The following is an 18,937-nucleotide window of genomic DNA, read 5'->3' on the forward strand; positions in this document are numbered from 1 at the left end:
TGCGTTGTTCGCTCTCAAATTATGTAAATTGAGATAGCGGTCCTTTAACCACAAATTGTATTTTATTACTACTTCCTTGTCATACATTGAAAAAACCAAAGCCAAAAATATCACAAAGTGATGACGTATTAATATTAATTGAAACGTTATCATTAACATCAAGTAGACCAAAATTACGAGGGCAATTAAAATCAAATTCTTATTTTGCGTAAATTACAAATCACTTCCCTAACCAGGAAACATATCAAGTTGAAAACCTCCACCTTAGCGTTAAAGACAAATGAATTAAACCTCCGAATAATTTATGCACAAAATTCTTCTTCCGAGTTTAAAAGAATTGGTTTGTTTGATAGGTATACTACGTTTGATCCAATTTGTTTAGATAAGTAAAATACAGATGAAATTAAGGCGCCAATACAACCACAGACTATTACGGTATATATGGAAACTATCACCAACACTAAGACTTGTAGAGGGCAAAATAAAAAACAAACGCGATTGAAGGGAACGAAGGCAAGGTGGACCGTAGCATAAATTGCGATAAATTTGACGTCTTGGACGAGAATAGCATCTTTTGCGACGAAGAAGAATTCTTGTACCGAGCAGGGCACCAATTTCGAAGTGGCAAACCGGTAGGCTAATACACCCCTGAAGGAAGGTAAAAGAGAAACACATCCATCCATATGTTCAGAAAAATGCTTGTTGAGGGGATCCAAAATCTCTGTTCAGCCCCCTGAACCTTCAGTTTGGGCATCCATCTAGTATGTAATCTTGCTAAGAGGTAACTGCGTAAGATGTAGCATATCACAGACGAAATACGAGATAGACGTTTACACTCTAGCCAGTGCAAAATCCAGCTACGATTTTTCTATATACATAGATAAATGCTTGAAGATATTATGTGTCGATAAATATATTCACACGAAGATCAGTCAGAAGTTAAGGTCGATATATCTTTCGTTCATACTTATGCCTTTATAAATCCATCTCAATATTGTTTTGCCTAACATTTCTCTGCCCAAAATGAGCCTCGACATCTCTTAAATGATTTACTTCTTTGGTAGCAGAATTCTCATGATTCCCCCTCTGCACCTCTTTGCTTGCTTTGTCGCTTTGTTTAAGTTATTTCGATATTATTTGCGAGACTTTCGTATATGTATGTGGCATCTACTATTGTGCAACTTAACACGAATAAAGTATTAGTTTGTATGCTTCTGTCACTGTCCTCACTATGACTTGAAGTAATCCATTCCTAATGTTTGACAATTTCAGAACAGTGGTTACCATTTCAACGTCTTCACAATTTGAAACCGCACTAAGTCAGCTTTGTGTTGATTAAATATATGTTCCATATATTACTATTAACATACTTCAGACCAACGTCAAAGTATTCGAAGGTGTGCTTCATTGTTTCGACGATTGCTGAGACGACAAAGAAAAAGAGAAGCATGGCAAATAACAGAGAATCTAGTCTATTGTCCTTCCGTGTGCTTTCAAATGCTTTAGAAACTAATACTTCTAAGATATTAGACGCATGCTGGTCATGCGGTTGAAAATAATGTTAATTTTTTGCGTATTGAAACCCAGTGTCAATGTTTAACTGATAGAAGAGCTTGCCTATGGCAGTTATCTGTAAACTACACATGCCAAGTTGTTCATTGTCATCACGGCATCGACAATGCGGTAAAGGATCTAATTGACAGGTCTACATTACTTGCTGGTGAACATAGCTGACCCACAGAACAGTCACATTGAAAGATGTTGGACAGTTTATCTTGAGTGATAACTTGTCTGTTGAAAGGACACTTGGTTTAATTGTATTTGTGTGAATCACCTGTAAAATTGAAGTAGTTGTTTTTATAGCACAGTGCCTAAAATGTTTAACTGTTTTGAATACCTCTCAAATAGTACTTGATTATAGAAGAACTGCTATTGTCTGGACTATATGTCTTTTGTATTGTGTATAAAATATTGTAAGAAATATGGTTATGGCATATATGCATTCGCAGAAGTATAGATCCTTGTAAGAATCGCTGATAAAGCATGTCAAAAAAGCGAACATGCAATCAACCATATCTCAAGTAAGGGCCAAGATATTGACATTGGGTGTTAAACTAACAGTGTGGAATATTGTCTTATGACCAGGGTAACATTGTTTGCCACGGGAATATGCTTGGAGTTAATGTTTTGACTCCCTGACAGAATGTCGCGTGCACGTGCCCTCCCAAAACTTCGTGCCTCACCCAAGTGCCTCCCAAATGCTAGTTGTAGTGTTAAACAAGTAATCAAGCAAAAACGTGTTTTACAAAGGACAAAACCTATTATGTTCATCAGTTAATTGCAAATAGCATCTTATGATTCTTTTAAAAACATTATCAAAGCTAAAAGGTCAATTACCATTTTTTGTATAACTTTTTCTCCGCCTCAATTTATTTGTTTGCTGGTTGAAGTTGCAGCACACCTCTCCCCAAATACATTGGCAGGATTGTAGATTTAGATAAATACTAGATATGCTAGTGTGTAGTAGAAAACACGAAACTTGACGAGTGATGAATACTAGATGTACCGGTGTGTAAAGAACCCGAAAATTTACTAGTGATACATACTAGATGTACTAGTGTGTAGTAAAGAACACGAAACTTGTCTAGTGATACATACTAGATGTACAAGTGTGTAGTAAAGAACACGAAACTTGACGAATGATATACATTACATGTACCAGTGTGTAGTAAAGAACACGAAACTTGACTAGTGATACATACTAGATGTACAAGTGTGTAGTAAAGAACAGGAAACTTGACGAATGATATACATTACATGTACCAGTGTGTAGTAAAGAACACGAAACTTGACTAGTGATACATACTTTATGTACTATTGTGTGTAGTAGAGAACAGGAAACTTGACTAGTGATAAATATTAGATGTATTAGTGTGTAGTAAATACCACTAAACTTAAAGATTGATAAATACTACATGTGTAAGTGTGTATATATTACAAAATGTCAAAGAATTAAATCATTTTGTTTTAAAAAAAATTCCATTTACTGCCGTTAATAACTCAAATTATACCGGGAGTCTGAATGACTATTTTTCTGTGTGCAATGAAGTGCTAGAGGTCATAGGTATAACCTTTTAAGATGCTAGGAAGTCCAATAATGGTAATTTGCTTCAAAAATTTATCAAGGAAAAATTAAACTCATATTCACCTACCAAGATATGTTATTGTGTAAAATTAAGTTGGCCTGACGTTTCGATTCTAGCAGGATTTTCTTCAGAGGCTATATGACAAGTAATAGTAACTGCAGAAGGGACAAAAACACGCGTGTAGTTTTTTTTTTTTAGACAAGATGTTATTGTCTATAAAGTGAAACCATTTCTACATTTTGGAATACTTTGATGGTTCAGAAGGGAACTGGAAAGTACTTTCGAAAGCTGTTCAGTGTAAACCTTTCAGTGTTATAATAAGTGAGACAATATTGACCATTTTTGATTAAAACTCAGAGTCTACTCTGGTTTTTAGGTTTTCTTTAAAGCTTCGAGTCAAATAATATACAGATCAGTGTATTCAAAAGATTACCATATATTTTTCCAAGTAATGATCTCCTGACGGCGAAACTCCTGCAGCATAGAGTTATGACACCGGGTCGCACAAGTTAATTGAAGTCGATTGCCATGGTGACATATTAGCTTATACGTTGTTTATTTGTAAATTTGCTGTATTTTGTAGTTTTCTTCTTGTCGATAGGTTCGTATTCAAGTTTTACACGTCATGTCTATACAGTTACAAAACCCTACTCATCCATTTTCCACCGAATTTGCTTCACTTGTAATATATTTAGTGTCAATGCATTACAATGGATAATTGAATTGCCATTCAGAGTGAAATAATTAATATGGTGCAAGGGCGGCGGAACCGGGGGGGGGCACAGGGGGCACGTGCCCCCCCACTTTTCCTCAGGTTAAAAATGTGCCCTTTTTCTACATAAAAATTGAGGTGTCTCAAGTTAGCAAGAGGCCAGGGAACCAGAATGAACACTCGGGAAGGGCCGTTTCCGGCCATCTGAGGGGTTTGTAAAACCAAAAATTTTCTTGTACGCTCCTCGCCAACTGATGGTGGCGCTCCGCTCAGATAGTCGTGCATATACAACTTTGCAAATCCTGGCTACGCCCCTGACTTTTAATGAATTTCTGTGGGTCAAACTCAAAGCTATTTCGAATGGAAAAAATTGGTTAAGATATTAACAAGAAATAAACTCTAATTCGGAAGATTCCTACATTAGCAACTAGCATGATTTCACCTCATTTTGTCTCAAAAGAAAACTTGTTCCTTGTTTCCCAATTTGCAAATTGGATATTGCAGTGCTAGTATGCATATTTTCCTTGAAGGGGGGGGGGGGGCGGGACGTTGATGGAGTGATGTGTATACGCAAATAAGTTAATACAATAAGAGTTATCAAGGGTACTAAATATAAGGCTGCATCAGTCCAATCGAATTTCTGCAAAGTGCCCTTTGATGTCGGTGCCCCCCCCCCCCAGATTAAAAGTGCTTCCGCCGCCCTTGATATGGTGCCATTGATTATAAAACAGCTGGTTGCGTCCGTACCTGAATATGATAACCAACATCATACCCTTATACAGATTTGCTTGGTTCTTGTGTTTCAAAGGTCCATTATTCCATATTTTCGACTTTCTTTCTTTATACTCATTGTAGACTTGTAAAACTGAACCGAAATGTATTCCTCCTTATCAATGAAAACAATAGGCTACTGCTAAAGATCTGCTATTTCCAGGAGGCCAACATACACAACAATGTTTTCAAGAAATTACAGGAAGTGGGAGGAGGGTGGGCAGCTGAAGAGTTGGAGGAGGTTATGACTTATTCGCGTGTTGTAAGCACTCGGTAATTTTGTGTAAATTTACGACTGTATGCTCAGAGGAGCGACGTATTTCCGATAAGGAGGAGATACCCTGTTGTTGGCTGAGAGTAATGGTGGTCCTAATGGATCCTTCCCGTTTGTCCAAGGGAAGTGCTTCGAAGCCCTCGAACGGTTCAATATCTTTCTTGATCTCTCGTAGCGATTGGAAAGCACAGGATACATGTCAGAAAAATGGAATGACCCTGAATTCATCTTCGTTCATCTTACTAGTATCTGTTTGTGAAGGATGCTAGCAAATTCCATGATCCGAGATGGGTAAGGAACCCCAACCGCTCAACAAACAAGAATAAAGGGTCAACGGTGTGTATATTTCTGTTTGTCCATTGTTGCAAATACACGCTGATTTCGTTTCCACTTGGTTTTTAGATGAGCCTCTGATTAACACTACGGGGGACAAACGCCTCCCCATCATCACTCCCTCACCCCGAATCCTCCTCATCCCCTGGGAAGAGTAGAATGGAATTTATTTGTTGTAACTTGAAGCGGTGCGAAAAATGATGTAAAATTAGCATAAACACACATATTCCGTGACTTATGACAATTATCATAGGGCGAGGCACCAAGTTTCGCATTGTGAGATAGAAACGAAAGAACTAGAGGTCATAAGGGGTTAAGTAAATATACGTTTTATTCCTATGCAATCAGTCGTTTTGAACCACTGAATAGATACTTACACTGGTCATTGACTGACACATATCGATACAGATTTGACAACTTTATATGACACAGAAACATGGCCTGATTAAGGGTAACCGATGCCGTACGCACAGCCGAAAAATGGTGCCCTTTCGGCCTACACATTACTTAACTGATGAGCCAATCAGACTCAAAGTGAAAATAAATGTTAGAAAATAAACCTTCTTTAGTTTCTTCCAGGTCTGAACCTTTGTGTCTGAAACGTTGCCTCACTTTAGCACAGTGTCAAAGTCCAAGGTTCATACGCACGTTTATAGCGCAGACTATTGACGTTTGCTTTCTTGGTCAAAAAACAAAACAAAACACTTCAGTTCAGTTCATCATGCTTAAAAAACAAATATAAATGGGAAGTCAATTCTTTTCTAGGATTTGATGTCCAAACAAACCGTGACTTGAACAGGATCAAAATCAACTTTTCTGGAACATGCACCCCTACCTACGATGTCCTCTCTCCCTCTCTGTACACATATTATGTTTCCATGAACTAAGTTAGTTGTATTTATTCCAAAGCAACCCATGATTACGATCAACCATTTATTCGAAAACAATACTGCGTAACTCGTAATGAGTTGATATAGTACAGGACAATTTATTTCTCAATCAATTATAATTTGAATTAACTAATCACATCAATTAGAATCAACAAGATCATTAACAGTGACATGGTTCAACTTTTATATTCTAAAGATAAAGTCACTCGTATCGCACCTATTATACTGTTTATGGATCCACAGGCAATTGTTCGGCTTAGCGGGAACATCCAACTGTTGCCCCTTTTGAGCCCCCGATGAGCCCCACTTCCCCCACTGATCCTTCTATCGGCATAGACCGGCATACAGCCATGTCCCCCATAGCATGTTTTCACGGCAAAGATATGGATTGTTCAAGTTTGTCGAGTGTATGATCCTTTGACATATGCTTTACACTGTCCGTGTTGCAACAAGGGCAATCAATTCAGTTAGACTTATACTTTTTTGTAACACTTTCTTAACTATAAAATCGCAACAAATAATGTTTTAGAGTGCTATGTGTAACTATATCTAATCTAATGAACGCACTTCGATATTATGTGTTACAGAAACGACATACAAATATTACGTATTCCGGCAGAAACAGCTTCCAAGGGTTGTTAACGCCTAAAAGAAAAGGATGGACGATGTTTCGTATGGTATTTTGAATAATAGTATATCTATCTTCTACAAATAATATGGATTATAAAGGTGAATGGTTCACATGAGTGAATAACAAAGAGTAGGTTCAACTTAAGACGCTAGATAATAAGTAGAACCTTATCTATGAAGACTGGGTCTGGAGTCGATGATCTCGATGGTGTAGCGGCGATGATCCCCGATAGACAGCTCTTCCTCAGAAGGCGCGACGAGGAATGGATAAATGATTAAAAGTTCATCCAAGAATAGTTCTACTTGTTATAACGGGATCCATTTCAATTGGCTGGATGGATGTCAGTATGAAAAAGAAAAGTCCATTCCGTATAAGACTTATTTAGATGAGGCCAGAAAGTAACGAATTTACTTGAAGATCCTTCAGTCGAAACTTGAACGGATACATAGAACGTAGTAACGTTATGGATATAACTGGTAACGCAATGTTACACAGAAACAATAGTGAATCGTGTTATTGGAACGGGGTGAGAGGCGATAGTTCCCCAACAACGGTGTATATACCTCTGAATGGCATCATGACGCGGTAATTGCGTGGAGGGTTACGATGGCAAAGAGATGACGTCATCAGTAATGTGGCATTATGAATAGTTTAGAGGCAGAGCATGCCCATAGCAACAAACAACAGGCCTGAACAACAGGATCAAGCGTCATAGTGTAGCATTCACTGTCCCTTAAAATTAAACGATCGTGAGAAAAAAATGAAGGCAGATTATGCAATGATACTTTAGCCGTATACATGCCAATCAAGTTATGTATTCAAATGCAGTTTAGTTTCGCTTAACAACCCAATATGTTACATAAAATCGGTATGTTACAAATGCACAGGACATAAGTCCATATAGTGTGATAAAATATCAATTTATTTACAGTTTCAATGGATCAAAACTTACATGTAATTGATATTTCGTGACGTACACTATCGTAATATAAATTGTTTAAAAATCTTCGTACAAGATAAAACGGATTGCAGTCGTGTATTTAAAAATGGTCATGCTATCTAAGGTCTTTTGTGGAATAATCCATGATGTTTACTTCAAAACTGCTATCCTATGTGTCGTAAGGCTAATTATTCCTAATGTGATATTGATAACACTTTAAACTCACTAATTGGTGACCCTAGCAAGATCACGGGTTACAAATCGTGACTCTAAGTTCAATGCAGAATATAAAAAAAAAACAGTTTGCATTCAGTCAGTACAACTATATGGGTTGAAATGTGACAGTGCAAGCAAGTTGCAAACCAATTCTCTGCATCGTTCTAAATCTATCTTAAATTCAAGTTCCCGGTTGTCTGGGCAGCGTGACGTCACTCGTCACATATACATACAGATGCAGCGATATCCAGACATGAAACTGCACGCTTTTCAAAGTTGGATTTTCGGTTGGGGATATCACTAATCACTAATCATTTACATCTATGTACATCTATTAGTTACCTATCAAGTTAACTAAGGTGTTACAGCTTGGCTGTACCCTACTTTTTTAAGTTATTCATCTTCGTTTTAAAATTATGTATAATTAAGTTTTGTGTCACACAACACTTAATTGAATCATATATTGTGTCATTGAAATGGTTCCTGCAGTGATTTTGGTGAACGGAGTATATGTCCTCCGATTCAAGGTAAAATGTGTTACCACCAGATAAAAGTGATCAATGCAACGAAAAATGCAGGAGCTTTAACTTTCGCTATGTACGGTCATAGCGTGCATGAAGGTAGTCGGTTCTGGTATTTGCTTACATTTGCATGTAAATATTAAGTTAAAGATTTCTTTAAACTGCGGATGATTAAATCCGTAGATCAGTGGATTAACGCAGCTATTAAAGGTAACTAGACCGGCAAACCAAGGAATCACAACGTAACTCTCAGGAATGACGCAAGCTACTGCAAAAGGCATGATGCATACAATGTAAGCACAAACCACTAGAAAGAGATTTTTGGTAATTTTAACCACCATGATTTGCCGAGAAATCCTTCTTCTCTCATCACCTCTAGATGCCTGATAACTATCCCTGCGTATTTCCCTAAGTATTCCTTTCTTCTTAAGAAACCGATAAATGAGATAGTAACACGCGATAATGACCACCAAGCAGGGAAACTGTATCAGTATACTACGTAACATTTCATTGTAGAACGCTTTTGGATGTTCCGAGTCCACCGTACAAGCACTGTAACGATGGGAAAAGCCGAGTGCACCGAAACCTAATGCTGGCGGTAAGGTTGCGACTATAATAACATATAGCCAACCGAGGAAGATCATAACGTATACGTTTCGGGAACAGTAAACTTTATCATAAGTTGATCTCGGACGAGTTATCAAAATTAAACGATTGACTGCAATCAAAGCCAAATTTACAATGCTAGCTCCTAATGTTATATAAGTTATTGCTCCAATAATCTTACAGAAAAAAGTCTCTGAAAGGTAAAAATTAACGCTAAACAACGCAACTGGATGAAATATAATAAACACGCAAGAAATGAGATCGGATATGGCTAGGTTGACCACAAACGCGTTGGTGGTAGTTTGAAGTTTTCGTGAGGCGCAAACAGCAAAGACAACGAGAAGATTGCCAGGTATTCCTATGGCACTTATCACAGCAATGCAGACAGCCAGAACGGATCGTTGGACAGGGTCATCAAAGCGATAGGGTGGATTTTCTGTGCTGTCACCATATTCCATTTTAACCTGTAAAACAGGAAGGTAAAATATTAAATATAATCCGTACTAAGGTTCCATGTACCGGTGCTGTGGCCGAGTGGATAAAGGCGGTGGCATTTGAAGCAATGAATGAGGCTTAGCAATCGAGAGGTTCCGGGCTCGATACCCGACCGGTAAGGTGGCTTTTTCATTCAAGAGCAAATTACGGTTTTTCCCCATCTGTAATGACTGTCTAAGTCGAATGAGTTCCAAATTTGAGTTAAAATGTTGAATTGGAAGTCAGCGGAAGTCAGCGGATGTCTAAGGTGTAATCCATAAGCCCTTGCGGATTTCTCCTACATTTGTGGTCGCTTTAGCGTCGTAAATTTAACTGGTGATTATTATTAGATTATTAATCTAAATTTTCGAGAAAACGACAAGAGGATTGTCAGGTATTTATATGACACTTATGAAAACAGTACAAACAGCAACTATAGTCCGTTGAACCAGGAAGTTGTAATGGAACTATAACAACTCCCTGGTTGAACAGGATCAGCAAATCGATAAGGTGGCTCATTAGCTGTCTTGGTAATGTCTTGTAATGATACCGTATGATTCCATTTTAAACTGAAATACATAAAAGTGAAATACTGAAGTATGTACTTGGTATAAAACTCAATTTTGTCCTGTAATTATTGTGTTATGTGCTACCATTTGTTAACCCTATAGAAAACCTACATTTACGTTAAGCATTATCCATGACCTTTGCTGTATATACTAAAGAACATATGCAGACATTTCGTTGTAGTTCGAGCTAATCATACTTCATATTTAGCTTAGGTACGAAGTCCATGTAATTGGCCACCGTTTATGGGTTTATAGACCCCCCCCCCCTCCTAAATAACTGATTTGTCGTAACACTGTCCGTTGATTCTGAAACAGCCACGGAAGACATGCAGCCGGAACAACTGAATGCACTGTGTAACTCGACCCTTATAGAAACACGCTATTTAGGGCAAGTGACGATCGATGACAAGATCAACCGCTGATGAATATGTCAAAACTGAAATTTGTTCGAAATTAAAATTAATGCAAATATGGTGAATAAATTGAAGACAATATCTAGTGGAATTCTTAACGACTTGCATTCCCTGATAGCAAAATACAGTTGTATGTCTAAGTAACTCTGCAGCCCATTTCTTGCAGCAAATATCTTTCTTTTTTTAAGGGGGGTTGTGAGGGGGACAGTGGTGTTTTTGAGTAACAAACAGATCATACTTTGCAGTAGGCCACAATTCTCTAAGTTCCTTACTTCAGATGACGTGGCTAAAAGTATCATCATATATTAGAAGTTTAGTAATACTGGCATAAATCGTAGTCTTATCACGCGTTCTTATCTCGATTTGAAATGACAATTTTCTTTTATTGATTAAAAACATTTACGTATTCGATGTTTAATAGAACGTGCCAGGGAGTGCGATGTACACTACTTACCGCAGGTATCTTGCAATGGTAGCTAATGTCTCTGGCGCGGAAATCGATCTGCAACGCGTAAAGTAGATTGATTTGCTTTCCCTTTTTCTTCTTTTATTGACGGATTTATGAATCTCAGATCACGTTTCCGTAGTGTTTGCTATTGAAACATTCAAGTATGAAACGAATTTATCTGTGGACTCCTCATTCACTAGTCAACGACGACAACACGTTTGATAACTGTTAGCTGCACATAGTATTGTAGGACTGTTTGTGTACATATTGAGACTGAGAAGTGTTGGTGGAGTTAGGGCAATATATACGACACAATTTGTATCAATAAAATGCGGTTATAAAGTTTACTTAATAGCTTTTATTTATTTACCTCCTCTTAGGTTTAGCAATATGCCCAGATACGTATTTACCTAAACTAGTTTGGATTGTAAAAATATATACATGTAAGCATGTATGCATATATTGGATATGTACGTCTGTATATACATGTATAGATCTGTTTTGTATAGACTGTAAGGGAAGCAGGGTAGATGCAGGTAAACCGATCAGTAAAGCATAACAATAGTCTAGATGAGATATTACGAGACCCACGACCAAGTATTTACAACTTTCACAATTAAGGAACTTACGAATCTGTCTCAGAAATATGTTTTTTTTTTTTCAGAGACAAGTTAGTGTCAAGCTTAATCCCCAATAGTTTAAGTCAACAACGTCAACATTACTATCACCCACCAAAATAGAACTTGTGTCAGTCTTGTTGTTATAGAACTGTGAATGAAACACAATGACTTCCGTTTTGTTGTCATTCATCTGTAGTTTATTCTCAATCATCCAGGTTTTCACACTGGATTATGTGTGTTGTAGAAGAGAGACAGTATCCTGCTCTTCTGCAGTGTTGCTAGATCTAAAATCAATGTAGAACGAGTGATCCTCTACAAAGTCAATGATATCAACCTGTTGTCGACAAGAGCTCACAGAAAAAAATCGACTCCGCCAACGTGCTGGCATAACAATTAAGTAGAACCGTACCTGCTACAGATCCATGTGGGACTGAAAATGGCAAATCAATAAGCTTTGAAACATCATTGTTAACTGAGATAACGCAATCTCTAGGATAAAGGTATGATTTTAGCCAATTAAACCCCATGTCAGTTGCACCAAATTTGTTTTTTTAGCAGATTAATTAGTATTCCGTGGTCGACAGTGTCGAGAGCAGCAGATAAATCTACAGCTACCAACAGTGTAGCATGCTTACGATCCATATTTATAAGAATATCATTTGTCAGCTTCACCAATGCCGTCTCAGTATTGTGAAATTATCTATATGCATTCTGATAAGGCGGGAGTAAGGTAGATCAGGTGCTAAGGTTGTGAGGAGACAGGTAAGCGAGGAACGAAGTAAATTGATGAACAATGTTAGTATTTCAACAACTGAACCGATAAAAAAAACCAGACACAGTGCACCATATGCACTAATGAACAACTGGGACTCCTGTAAAATGGTTACCGTGGTGTTTCTTTCAATCGTCAACTGTACTGTACCAGGGGCCGCCGTCGGTACTTTCCGCCATAGAAAATGCTATTTGCGCCATGTTATCACCAAATTGTACACGTGTGTACCTAGTTCCATTCTCACATGGTTGATTTTGAATGGCAAAAGCAAAAAAAATCATGGTTGAGCGCCTGGGGAACTGCCCCCCGAGGCCCTGCCCATGCCCTCTTTTCGTCCCGTAGGACATGGCGAGGAGTTAGTTCCACTGTTACCTTATAAATAGGTTACACATCGGGTGTTCCTAACAGTTTGAAAACAGCACTCGGTAGTAGCAGATCAGGAAGGCAGACAATGACACAAGCAGATAATCCAGACAATCAGAGACACATGCAATCAGAGACGCAGACAATCAGAGACGCAGACAATCAGAGTCGTAGACAATCAAAGACGCAGATATTCAGACAATCAGACAGACAATAAGACAATCAGACACGCAGACCAGCAGAGACGCAGACAATCAGACAATAAGACAATCATACAATCAGACACACAGACAATCAAACAATCAGACAATCAAAAACGCAGATAATTAGAGACGCAGACAATCAGAGAGGCAGACAATCAGACACGCAGACAATCAGAGACGCAGACAATCAGAGAGACAGACAATCAGACACGCAGACAATCAGAGACGCAGAAAATCAGACAATCAGACAAAATAACAATCAAGACGAAGACTTTCAGACAATCAGACAGACAATCAGACAATCAGAGATAATCAGAGATAATCAAAGACAAAGACAATCAGAGACAAAGACAATCAGGGACTCAGACAATCAAAAACGCAAACATTCAGACGATCAAACAATAAGACAGACAATCAGAGATGCAGACAATCAGACACGCAGACAATCAGACAATAATACAGGCAATCAGAAATGCAGACAATCAGACACGCAGACAGTCAGAGAGGCAGACAATCATACAATCAGACAACCAGACCATAAGACAATCAAACAATCAGACAACCAGACCATTAGACAATCAAACAATCAGACAATCAAACATTCAGACACGCAGCCATCCATACTCGCAGACAATCAGGTGTGCAGCCAATAAGGCAATCAGACATGGAGCCAGTCAGAGAATCAGACACGAAAGCAAGCAGACACGCAGACAATCAGGCACGCTGACGATCAGACACGCAGACAGTCAGACACGCAGACAATCAGACAATAATACAGGCAATCAGAAATGCAGACAATCGGACACGCAGACAGTCAGAGAGGCAGACAATCATACAATCAGACAACCAGACCATAAGACAATCAAACAATCAGTCAACCAGACCATAAGACAATCAAACAATCAGACAATCAAACATTCAGACACGCAGCCATCCATACTCGCAGACAATCAGGTGTGCAATCAGTAAGACAATCAGACATGGAGCCAGTCAGAGAATCAGACACGAAAGCAAGCAGGCACGCAGACAATCAGGCACGCTGACGATCAGACACGCAGACAGTCAGACACGCAGACAGTCAAACAATCGTATACGCAGTCGGTCAAAAACCAGATGCGCATGCAATGAGACACGCAGATAATCAAACAATCATACAATAAATACTGAGACAATCAGACAATAATAGACGTAAACAATCAGACACGCAGACAGTCAGACACGCAGACAGTCAAACAATCGTATACGCAGTCGGTCAAAAAACCAGATGCGCATGCAATGAGACACGCAGACAATCAAACAATCATACAATAAATACTGAGACAATCAGACAATAATAGACGTAAACAATCAGACACGCAGCCATTCATACACGGAGACAATCAGGTACGCAGTCAGTCAGATATGCAGTCAGTCAGACAATAAGCACGCAGACAATCAGGCACGCAGAAAATCAGACACGCATTCAGTCAAGCAATCATATACGCAATCGGCCAAACCATCAGAAGCGCAGACAATCAGACAAGCAGCCAATCAGACAAGCAGACAATCAGACATGCGGATAATCAGCAATGCAGACATTCAGAAACACAGACAAGCTAAAGATCATTCAATAAAAAGCGCAAACAGACAATCAGACAATCACACACGCGTTCTGTCAAACAATCAGACAATCAGAGGCGCCGACAATAAGACAGTCAGAGACCCAGACAACCAGGAGTGAGACAATCAGAGACGCACACAATCAGACAACCAGACCATAAGACAATCAAACAATCATACAATCAGACAGTCACATAATCAGACAATCAGACAATCAAACATTCAGACACGCAGACATCCATACACGCAGACAATTAGGCACGCAACCAGTAAGACAACCAGACACGGAGCCAGTCAGAGAATCAGATACGCAAACAAGCAGACATGCAGACAACCAGAGACGCAGACAGTCAGACACGCAGACAGTCAAACAATCATACACGCAGTCGGTCAAACAATCAGGAGCACATGCCATGAGACACGCAGACAATCAAACGATCATATAATAAATACGGAGACAATCAGGCAATGACAGACTCGTACAATCAGACACGCACACAATCAGGTACGCAGCCAGTCAGATATGCAGCCAGTCAGATACGCAGCCAGTCAGAAATGAGGCACGCAGACAATCAGATAATCAGGCACGCAGACAATCATACACGCCGTCAGTCAAAAAATCATACACGCAATCGGTCAAACCATCAGAAGCGCAGTCAAGCAGATAATTATACAAGCGCAAAATCAGCGAAACAGACAATCAGACAATCAAAGACACAGACAATCAGACAATCAGACAATCAGCGATACAGACAATCAGACAATCAGCGATACAGACAATCAGAGATACAGACAATCAGACAATCAGCGATACAGACAATCAGACAATCAGCGATACAGACAATCAGACAATCAGCGATACAGACAATCAGACAATCAGCGATACAGACAATCAGAGATACAGACAATCAGACAATCAGCGATACAGACAATCAGACAATCAGCGATACAGACAATCAGACAATCAGCGATACAGACAATCAGAGATACAGACAATCAGAGATACAGACAATCAGACAATCAGCGATACAGACAATCAGACAATCAGCGATACAGACAATCAGACAATCAGCGATACAGACAATCAGACAATCAGCGATACAGACAATCAGCGATACAGACAATCAGACAATCAGCGATACAGACAATCAGCGATACAGACAATCAGACAATCAGCGATACAGACAATCAGACAATCAGCGATACAGACAATCAGACAATCAGCGATACAGACAATCAGACAATCAGCGATACAGACAATCAGACAATCAGCGATACAGACAATCAGACAATCAGCGATACAGACAATCAGACAATCAGACAATCAGACAATCAGACAATCAGACAATCAGACAATCAGACAATCAGACAATCAGACAATCAGACAATCAGACAATCAGACAATCAGACAATCAGACAATCAGACAATCAGACAATCAGACAATCAGACAATCAGACAATCAGACAATCAGACAATCAGACAATCAGACAATCAGACAATCAGACAATCAGACAATCAGACAATCAGACAATCAGACAATCAGACAATCAGACAATCAGACAATCAGACAATCAGACAAACAGACAAACAGACAAACAGACAAACAGACAAACAGACAAACAGACAAACAGACAAACAGACAATCAGACAATCAGACAATCAGACAACCAGAAAATCAGACAACCAGACAATCAGACAATCAGACAATCAGACAAGCACACAATCAGACAATCAGACAAGCACACAATCAGACAAGCACACAAGCACACAATCAGACACGCACACAATCAGACAAGCACAATCAGACAATCAGACAAGCACACAATCGGACACGCACACAATCAGACAATCAAACACGCACACAATGAGACAATCAGACAATCAGACAATCAGACACGCACACAATCAGACAACCAGACAATCAGACAAGCACATAATCAGACACGCACACAGTCAGACAAGCACACAATAACACACACACACAATCAGACAATCAGACGATCAGACAAGCATACAATCAGACACGCACACAGTCAGACAATCAGACACGCACACAATCAGACAATCAGACGATCAGACACGCAGACAATCAGACAAGCACACAATCAGACAAGCACCCAATCAGACAAGCACACAATCAGACAATCAGACAAGCACATAATCAGACACGCACACAATCAGACAAGCACACAATCAGACACGCACACAATCAGACAAGCACACAATCAGACAATCAGACACTCACACAATCAGACAATCAGACGTCACACAATCAGACAATCAGACACGCACATAATCAGACAATCAGACACGCAGCCATCCATACACGCAGACAATAAGGCACGCAGCCAGTAAGACAACCAGACATGGAGCCAGTACGAGAATCAGACAAGCACACAATCAGACAAGCACACAATCAGACAAGCACACAATCAGACAATCAGACAAGCACACAATCGGACACGCACACAATCAGACAATCAGACACGCACACAATCAGACAATCACACAATCAGACAATCAGACACGCACACAATCAGACAACCAGACAATCAGACAAGCACATAATCGGACACGCACACAGTCAGACAACCAGACAATCAGACAAGCACATAATCGGACACGCACACAGTCAGACAAGCACACAATAAGACACGCACACAATCAGACAATCAGACGATCAGACAATCAGACACGCACACAGTCAGACAATCAGACACGCACACAATCAGACAATCAGACAATCAGACACGCAGACAATCAGACAAGCACACAATCAGACAAGCACCCAATCAGACAAGCACACAATCAGACAATCAGACAAGCACATAATCAGACACGCACACAATCAGACAAGCACACAATCAGACAATCAGACAAGCAGACAAGCACACAATCAGACAATCAGACAAGCACACAATCAGACAATCAGACACTCACACAATCAGACAATCAGACGTCACACAATCAGACAATCAGACACGCAGACAATCAGGCACGCAGCCAGTAAGACAACCAGACATGGAGCCAGTACGAGAATCAGATACGCAAACAAGCAGACATGCAGACAACCAGGCACGCTGACGGTCAGACACGCAGACAGTCAGACACACAGACAGTCAAACAAGCATACACGCAGTCGGTCAAACAATCAGGAGCACATGCAATGAGACACGCAGACAATCAAACATTCATACAATAAATACGCAGACAATCAGGCAATAAGACACTCAAACAATCAGACAAACACACAATCAGGCACGCAGCCAGTCAGATATGCAGCCGAACAGACAATAAGGCAAGCAGACCATCACTCACGCACACAATCAGGCACGCACACAATCAGACACGACGACAGTCAAACAATCATACACGCAATCGGTCAAACCATGCAGACAATGCAGACAATCAGACAAGCAGCCAATCAGACAAGCAGACAATTGGAGATGCAGACAATTAGAGACAAAGACAATCAGACACGCACACAATCAGACAATCAGACAAGCACACAATCAGACAAGCACACAATCAGACACGCACACAATCAGACACGCACACAATCAGACACACAGACACGCACACAATCAGACAATCAGACACGCACACAATCACACAATCAGACAAGCACATAATCAGACACGCACACAATCAGACAAGCACACAATCAGACACGCACACAATCAGACAATCAGACAAGCACACAATCAGACAATCAGACAATCAGACACGCACACAATCAGACAATCAGACACGCACACAATCAGACAATCAGACAAGCACACAATCAGACAATCAGACAAGCACACAATCAGACACGCACATAATCAGACACGCACACAATCAGACAAGCACACAATCAGGCAAGCACACAATCAGACACGCACACAATCAGACAATCAGACACGCAGACATCCATACACGCAGACAATCAGGCACGCAGACAATCAGGCACGCAGCCAGTAAGACAACCAGACATGGAGCCAGTACGAGAATCAGATACGCAAACAAGCAGACATGCAGACAACCAGGCACGCTGACGGTCAGACACGCAGACAGTCAAACAAGCATACACGCAGTCGGTCAAACAATCAGGAGCACATGCAATGAGACACGCAGACAATCAAACATTCATACAATAAATACGCAGACAATCAGGCAATGACAGACACTCAAACAATCAGACACACACATAATCAGGCACGCAGCCAGTCAGATATGCAGCCAAACAGACAATAAGGCAAGCAGACCATCACTCACGCAGACAATCAGGCACGCACACAATCAGACACGACGACAGTCAGACAGTCAAACAATCATACACGCAATCGGTCAAACCATGCATACAATGCAGACAATCAGACAAGCAGCCAATCAGACAAGCAGACAATTGGAGATGCAGACAATTAGAGACAAAGACAATCAGACACGCACACAA

General features: G+C 39.9%; 1 protein-coding gene across 1 annotated transcript; it reads right to left on the bottom strand.

Annotated features, from left to right (window-relative positions):
* Window positions 1–6,447: 6,447 nt before the first annotated feature.
* Window positions 6,448–11,207, bottom strand: LOC139977133 (melatonin receptor type 1C-like). The gene is made up of 2 exons (XM_071986230.1): window positions 10,951–11,207; window positions 6,448–9,504 (listed from the first exon to the last, which is right to left on the bottom strand). Exon 2 carries the CDS (start codon window positions 9,496–9,498, stop codon window positions 8,497–8,499), a length of 1,002 nt encoding a protein of 333 aa, XP_071842331.1. The 5' UTR covers window positions 9,499–9,504; window positions 10,951–11,207; the 3' UTR covers window positions 6,448–8,496.
* Window positions 11,208–18,937: the final 7,730 nt, after the last annotated feature.

The sequence above is a fragment of the Apostichopus japonicus genome, chromosome 12 (genome assembly GCF_037975245.1).
Source record: "Apostichopus japonicus isolate 1M-3 chromosome 12, ASM3797524v1, whole genome shotgun sequence".
In the NCBI taxonomy this organism is placed as follows: domain Eukaryota; kingdom Metazoa; phylum Echinodermata; class Holothuroidea; order Aspidochirotida; family Stichopodidae; genus Apostichopus; species Apostichopus japonicus.

Bases quoted from the DNA above. Each gene is read 5' to 3' on its own strand.
- LOC139977133 (XM_071986230.1), bottom strand. From the start codon at position 9,498: ATGGAATATGGTGACAGCACAGAAAATCCACCCTATCGCTTTGATGAC.